Source organism: Clytia hemisphaerica, unplaced genomic scaffold, assembly GCF_902728285.1.
Source record: "Clytia hemisphaerica strain Z4C2 unplaced genomic scaffold, Clytia hemisphaerica genome assembly, whole genome shotgun sequence".
Lineage (NCBI taxonomy): Eukaryota > Metazoa > Cnidaria > Hydrozoa > Leptothecata > Clytiidae > Clytia > Clytia hemisphaerica.
In genome coordinates this window covers 156,988-164,947 of record NW_027104018.1, presented here as the reverse complement: position 1 = coordinate 164,947, position 7,960 = coordinate 156,988, and the positions used below count along the sequence as shown (strand labels likewise).

Sequence of the window (7,960 nt, the reverse complement as noted above, 5' to 3'; positions counted from 1 at the left end):
GTATATGTAGTTACACATTTTTTTCATAAGCAACCAAGCTGCAAAGGCTCGAGGGCTTAAATCAGTCGATTTGTCAATCTTTTTTTCGTAAAGCAAAAGCTTTTAGATAAACTAACCATGGCAAACGATAGACCTTAACCAAACAAGCATAAATATGGTCTAATATCAGGGGTGATCAAAGCTAATTTTTCAGAAAATGAGCCAGAATGCTAAGCAACCCCGCAGCCCTGACCCGAAAATTGGCGTTGCTTATAAACAAAATGTGTACTCAAGGCAATATTTTTTTAGCAAAAAGTCACTCTCAGACGAAGGAGTCTTCAAAACCACCCTTAAATATTGTAACAGCAAGATAATATGATAAACGGAACGATCATACCCTGACCAAACTGTCACGTGCCGAGCATTGACCAGCAATGAAGCTTTCCTCCACCAACGAAATGATATCGGCAATCGTCATTGTTGCATTCTAGAATTATACGGAAAGAAAATCTATGTACTTACCAATACACGAATCCTAGTGTTATGAAAATATCGCATTCTATGAATTGTAGGTAAAGAAAATGTATGCTTTTCAATACAGCTATCCTACTGTCGTGTTTAGGAAAATGAGCTGAGTGATGGAAAGGGAAACAATTACGTAACCTCTTGATGTTGGTCAATGTTGTTATTTTTTCTTATTTTCAACATGAAAGGCTCCTAATGCAAGTAAATTAAAAATACATCAATCTGACTGGCGAAAAACAAATATCTTCCAAATCACGCGCGCCTGCATGGGCGAGACCAAGGAACTTGTTGTGAGAGACGCTATAAATCTAATCAAACATGATAATAAAAACCAAGAAGATCTTTTAATAACTAGCCTGTAAAAGTCATATTTAATACTAAACGGTAAGCTAGGGATTTCAAAACGATAAACGTAGGATTTGTCATGTGCAATAACGTATGTTGTCCAAGAACCGTCACAGTAAAGGTATCTTTGTATGTTATGCAAGTCAAACTTTTGGCGAGTTCAAGTCATTTTATATAATACAGTTGGCTCTTTCTAATTCGATCTTCAAGGGACGAAAAATTTTCCTTTTCGAATTAGAGAAAGATTTGTATTACAGGTACTATTTTATACGTAATTAATATCTTTCTATAATTCGAAGAAAATTTTTCGTGCCTCGAAGATCGAATTAGAGAGAGCCAACTGTATTGTAAAATGACTCGAGCTCGCCGTAGGTTTGACTTACAAAAGTTACCAGATTAGGGAATATTTAGTTCGAACTAAAGAAAGATTTAATTATATAGGCTCGAATTAGTGAATGTAGTTAGTAAAGCTTGAATTAGTGAAAATTGAATGTAGTTAGTAAAGCTCGAAATAGTGAAAGTTGACTGTAGTTAGTAAATCAAAATAAGCGGGCTTACTGTCATTTGTCAGTGGTTTGAGTAAGGTTAGAGGTGTAATTCGTTGAGAGTAAGAGTAACTAAATCCAATGCGTTCTCCAAAGAATCAGACCCCTGAAAAAAGTCAGGGTTGTTCCTCTCAGTCAAATCAATCACTTACAAAGACAACCTTTGAATGAGTTAAGAACAAATAAACAATTCCTGCTTGTACGAGGAGATATTAGAAATTTTGACTGGTCAACTATGAAGGCAAACGGTTGGATATTTCAATGAGGTCAAAAAATGAGTCAGCTTACGTTAACCGGTTTGCGTTTTCTCCTCCTTTTCTTTTTGACTTTCAATTGTGTCGGAAGATAATCTGGCTGCAATTTCCTTAAAATGCAAATTGAATAGTTTTTTACTAACGTGAAGGATAATTAGGAAACAAAAAGTATTGAACTAAATTAACCGATTAATTCGAATCGAGGGATAAGTCAAAAACCGTGTATCTATTCCCAACTCTTTCTCAAGTAACAACCGGAATTTTATTTTTCACGAACAAATGAGACAAAGGGAAACTCACGATTTTGTCAAGTAATCGTGGTGCAGTTTTGACTTACGAATTCAGTGAAGGTTCTTTATAGCTAGTGTTAGCGTTTCGCGGCCGTAACCGAGTATCGATATGCGGTGAAAGAACCTCGTAGTAATGCACTTCCGTAGGTTCCGTACGTATTGTTACACTTTTCTTCGATTCTGTATGAAGAAGTAAGAAAGTAAGTAAGTAAAGTAAGTTCTACGATGGAGTCTCTTTAACTGGAACCTCTATAACTCGAATGTCACCTAAGCTCGAACAAGTTTTTCTAGCACCTTCAGTTAACTATGCCTTTTAAACCAGCCTCCATGACTCGAAACTCCTAACTTGTACTACGTACGCGTGTTAAAGGGAAAAAGACGAAAATGCAGTAAATGTCTTATCCCACTTAAGGATTGCTAGGATTGCGAACCTCTATAACTCGAATGTCTCCTAAGCGCGAAGAAGTTTTTCTAGCACCTTCAGTTAACTATGCCTCTTAAACCAGCCTCCACGACTCGAAACTCCCAACTTGTACCCCGTGCATGTTAAAGGGAAATAGACGAAAATGCAGTACATGTCTTATCCCACTTAAGGATTGCTAGAAGAGTGAATAACGCCATTCACATTAAACGCCATTCACATTACAAAATGAAACTTTAAACAAAACGACCTGTAGAAATGTCATGCCTTTGTAAAAGTTTGTCGAAAAAGATTTCATATATTAGATTATGATTGAAGAAACGTTTCGAAATAGCCTACTTACTTTTTATTTGGCATGCATTCATACTGACATTGTTCGAAGCCACCACATTTTCTTTATTCGATTCGTCATTGTAGATCTCGAAGGGAGATTTCTTGTTGTTCATCCTCGAGATATTGGATTTAGATTTGGTCAAACTAGACGGCTGAAGAAACGAATACAACAACAACAAAGATTATACAAAACATCTTACAGGGTAAAAATTTATCAATCTCAATAAAGATTTTGTCAAAGTTCAATTCTGAGCTTCAAATTTACAGCAATGGCTTATGGAATGCTGACGCTTTCTAAACTATTACATAAATAGTTGCCATGTAAATTTCGAAATTCTTCCAAATCTTTTACTTAATTCCATAAATCTTCGCACGCCGTTTACTTTTTCGCAAAATATGGTGCGCGAAAATAAAAAAAGGCGCGTTCAGACGTTGGTTCGATTAAATTAAAAAGGTTCGAAAATGATGTTCTAATCTCGATCGGGAGAAAAAAAAAGCAAGATGGCAGAAAGAAAAAATTTGACATGTTTGAGGTCAATTCTGTTCGCATCTGATTGCATAAAGGGTTCTTTAAAATAATATGTTTTATGTAGGTGTTTTTTTTACTAACTACACCCGTACAATTTGTTTTTCTGGCTGCTATGTGTCTTTCTAGTCTTAACAGGTCTTAAATCTGATTCGCTGAATTAACTATACAACCAATTCTACCAGATTCTACAGTTATCTTGCAGACCTTTAACCAAATTTTTCACCATCTGTCTTCAATACTGCAGATTTCTATCATCTTTCAACTCGCTCAACTAACTGTTTTTTTAGAAAATGTAAAAAATTTAACTGTTGCATTGCTTAGGTAACTGAGAGATTTGCACCCCGACTTTCTAAAACTTAAATCAAATTTTCTAATGACATAAATCTGTGACATAAGTAGTCTCAAAACAGTTAAAACCCCTTATATTGCATCAAATTAAAGGGAAAATACACGGTGGACCTGAATGGGACGGTTTGTCGGCCGATGCAGACTCACTTTGGGGGTGGTGTATATATCTAATGAGTCAAAAACAGTTAATACACAGTGTAGTAAGTGTCAAGGGGTGGTGGTCCTTTTGAAAAATTCCAAAAAGCAGTTAATACACAATAGTGTTGTGTATTAACTGCTTGCCCCTCCCCCCTGGCGAAGTAGGCCTATTTTCGCAAACTTGGCCGCGCGAAAATTAAAGGGTTCGCAAGTTAGTAATTGCTATAGATGTGAAGAAATCTCATCTTAGGGCTCTTTCAATAAAATGAGACTTCGATTTATGTTTAATAATATGCTTTAAGAGTTTTTCCTGTAAAATCAGTCACTTGCACGGCTTAATTCGCAGGCCCCCTGTAACTAGCTCAAAATCCTCTCTACTTTCGAGCCCCATCACATGCGGTTGCGTTCAACAAAATATGCTACGGATCATAAAGGTTGGCCCCCTACGATAGTCTTTAAAATTTGAAATTAAACAAAAAGCCAGTATGATATAGAGAGCAATTAAAAACTTACCGTATTGCCACCGTTTCCGTTTAACAATTTCAGTGGCGTCCGCTCTTTTGGTTTTCCGCTTTTCTCTGCAGGCTCTCTTGCCGGTTGCAAGGCGCATTGAACTGCTATAGAGTTCGTAGACTTTGTCTTCAAATTAGTTTGAATTGAAATTGTTCTTTTGGACGGCGATTTTTCTTCCCTACTTTTCTCAAGGGACCGGTCGCTGTTGTTCGATTTATTCTCCAACGACCGGCTACTTAGATTTCCTTTAGATAAATCGACTTGTACTTTTTTGTTTCTCATGTGTTTTTTCGAATGTTTTGCCGAATCAATATTCGGTGGACCGAAATTGGCCTGCACAGAAACATCACAGGTTTCTACAGCAACAGTATGGTTTTTGCTGTCATCGCATTGATGAATAAGAGAGTTGGATGAGACGTTGTGGATGTATTTTTCTATGAACGCCATATTCTTGGTTAGGTTGTCTTTGATGTTGAGAAGAAGGTCGACGTTCGTGTTGTTCAGTTTTTCTTCCTGTGGAAATTGAACGGATAATGATAAGTTTGAGACCATGAAAAAATAATCAAGCAAAAGCTCAACTCTTATCTAAAATCGGCACCGAAATATTTGGCACAAAAGGGTAATTCCCTCAAAACTCTAAAACCTCAAGTAATTTTTAAGTGCTTTGTAGTACGGTTTGAAAGTAGGGTTTGAAAGTAGAGTTTTAACATTAGACTTAAAACTTAGGACCTCAGGATCTCAGGATGTAAAAGCTTAAAAATGTTCAAATAAGGCTGAGAATATAACCTGGAAGCCACTTAACCCCTCCCAAATCGAAAACTCCAATGAAACAAAGTGGAAGTACTGAAACTGCAATTCTCGCCCGATCTTTAAATTCTGAAAAACGTACCCAAAATTGCCAATATATTTCGGCGCCGATTGCAGGTATTTATACAGTGGAATCTCTGTAACTCGAACAATCGGGAAACACAAATTTTTTCTAGCTAAGCATTGTTAACGGAAGGGACGAAAAAGCTTGTTCGAGTTAAGAAGACATTCGAATTATAGAGGTTCGAGTTAAAGAGCCTCAACTGTATATATCTTTTATATGCCTGAGACAAGGGATATTTAGGCTAAAATTTACACTCATAAAAGTCCTTTTTCAGGAAGTGTTCTATTTTTTAGAATCAAAAGTGTAAAAAGCTGAAAAAGTTATAGTTCACAATGAACAAGGATAAAATTTGGCCATTATATGAACTTAAGGGACACCTAAATAGCACCGTTAAATGTGAGCATGAAAATCAAAACATTAGAATAACATTGATTTCAAATTAAACTCGTATTCATGAATGGAGGAGATACGCTGTTGGAAAGAAGAACTGTGCAACTGTGCTTTAGTACATTTTATTTCTTTCAAAGGGAAAGGAAAAATCGAGAATTTCCTGAAGGGATGAAAGAAGTACGTGTTTTCTTCAGATACGTTCAGAACAATGTAACACACGCGCGATAAGAAAGAACGATTCCAGAAAAATTATAAAAATATTTAGCATCCAGTAGCGTTTTCGTTCTTTCATCTTGCTAGTCATAATAAATTAAGAAAGTGGCGTGTGAAAATTTAAACCAAGAAATATACCGAGCTCCCAAAAAAAGCACTAATTGGAGCAAAAACCAGGGGAGCGTTATTTTGAATGGAATGTAGACAGGTACATAATAGGAAATGTCAGCCAAAGTACAACACAGATTGAGTTTACGATATCCCCTTATGAGCGGATTTCAGGTATGCACTTGTTCTGGGTCACATAGTCAAGCTTGAATGCTTTGCAAGCGATCAGTATTCGATTTCAGCTCAAAACATTTCATGCTTTGTAAGTGAACGTAAGTATTCGCTGAAACCTTCATACCACGAATTCATGATATGCACCATTGCAATGTCTTCCAGCACGGATTCAGCAGCTGATTGGTTGTAACGTGTGACGTATTGGCTGATTTTACGTCACTTACAACCAATCAGCTATTGGGTCCGTGATGTAATGTCCGAAGACATTGCAATGGTGCATATCTTGAATAGTCAATTAACAACGTCTACAATGTTGCTTGCTAGAATGACACTGCAGGTTTTTCGCCGCTCAAACCTACGAAATGGGTTTGACTGGGGTTACTTTTGTAACAGATACGCAAAACAGCCTCTTTTTTTACTTTTTTACCTCGTAAAATTCTTTTCGTGCTATAACTAGTCGCGATTATTTTTTCGTTTTGAAAATCAACATGTACCTTTCAAGTTTGAGGTCAGTTTAAGAGGATTTATATTTTTCAATATTTAAAAATGAAAAACTTTGATTGAAAAAATATAAAGAAAAAAACAAAGAAGTTAAACATCCCTTAAATCCTGTGGGATAAAAATCTGTTTTGACCACAGATAGATATATAACTAGCCGTCACCCGGCGTCGCACCCGCCGAGGAGTAGATAAGCTGAACGCATCATAAGCCCTTTGGATAGTAAGTAAAGGGAATATTATGGACTGATTTATTCCCAAAGAACGAAAAATTGCCACTTGAGACCGATCAAAACTCGAAAAATCGCAAATGTCATGTTTTGTGACGTCATTTGGGCCCTAAGTGACGTCATCGAAAGGGTAATAAACTTTTCACCTCACTGAAAGTATTTCTTCCCTTTTTCAAAGATTCTCTTGATGATTTCCAATCCAATGAGGGATCAATCATTGCTTAAATCCTGCTCAAACTCCAGATATTGGATTTTCAGGTTTGGATGACGTCATCGGAACCAAAATGCCTCAGTTTGAATACATTTATTTCAGAAAATCTCTATATACCCAGGATATACCCACTCTTACCCCTGCCAAATTGTTCTCTATTAAATTCCCGATCCAATGAGGGGTCAACCATCTCGTAACTCCTTTTCAATCTCGAGATATCGTCTTGTTAAGTTTCTTAGCTATCTTCCGTAAAAGCCCGGGCTATAAAATATACGGTCTATCACGTTGCTATGTGAACGGATTTAAAAGAAAAATGGCGGATTCCCAATGTAAACAAAAACACAAGGAACCAAAATGTGTCACAGATTAGAAAAAGTTTTTTTTCCTATTTCCCTTCCCGATTAACCATTTTACTTTTTATATAGACATATAATGATTAACAACTGAATACTTTAAAAGCAAGAAGCTAAGCTCTAAGGCCAAAACCATTTACTACACAGACAACATGAATTTATTGAGGACAAAAAACTGGTACCGTATAAAATGAAAATATCAGCCGCTCAATACTATAAAGGAACCCAAAGAAATGGAAGATAGGATAATGTCAATATTTTTATAATGAGGTTTAGTGTTAATTAAAGAGGTGCTAGTGATAAATTTAATGTATATAAATCTGAATGAAATTAGAATGATTCATTTTATCATATGATGGTGTCAATTAGCCTCCGTCTCGGAAGAGGACTGGGCCCGAATTTGCGGACGTTTTCACAGTTTCACTTTCGTTTTCGGCTATACGACAGCGTTTTCAAGCAGAAAGCAGAGGAAATCTGTGAAATTATGGCAGGGAATGCTAACCTATTTTTCCAGTGTTTCTCAAGATTGGAGCAAGATTATTGTTCTAGAAAGTTCATAAAGGCCTAATAGTTTCAGATTAGTATGATTTCATCAGAAAAAACATTTACACCAAAGCTCCTTATTGATATGTGAAGGCTACCAAAAATAGCAATGTCCTCCATCAGAACAACTTTAACATAAGGGACAAGGAC

At 36.4% G+C, this 7,960-nt stretch overlaps 2 protein-coding genes across 2 annotated transcripts in view; one reads left to right on the top strand and one right to left on the bottom strand.

The window, feature by feature from the left end:
* Window positions 1–379: 379 nt before the first annotated feature.
* The window catches only part of LOC136811382 (uncharacterized), an 18,894-nt gene continuing 11,313 nt past the window's right edge, over window positions 380–7,960 (bottom strand). The window contains exons 5-10 of the mRNA XM_067067983.1: window positions 4,221–4,733; window positions 2,703–2,844; window positions 1,986–2,118; window positions 1,683–1,758; window positions 1,408–1,500; window positions 380–466 (exon numbers count right to left, since the gene is read on the bottom strand). Of these exons, the coding sequence (XP_066924084.1) occupies window positions 1,435–1,500; window positions 1,683–1,758; window positions 1,986–2,118; window positions 2,703–2,844; window positions 4,221–4,733 (930 nt within the window). The 3' untranslated portion in view covers window positions 380–466; window positions 1,408–1,434. The remainder of the gene's footprint in view (window positions 467–1,407; window positions 1,501–1,682; window positions 1,759–1,985; window positions 2,119–2,702; window positions 2,845–4,220; window positions 4,734–7,960) is intronic.
* Window positions 5,659–7,960, top strand: part of LOC136811401 (calmodulin-alpha-like) — a 9,207-nt gene continuing 6,905 nt past the window's right edge. Inside the window, exon 1 of the mRNA XM_067068004.1 lies at window positions 5,659–5,976. Coding sequence (XP_066924105.1) covers window positions 5,917–5,976 — 60 coding nt within the window. The 5' untranslated portion in view covers window positions 5,659–5,916. The remainder of the gene's footprint in view (window positions 5,977–7,960) is intronic.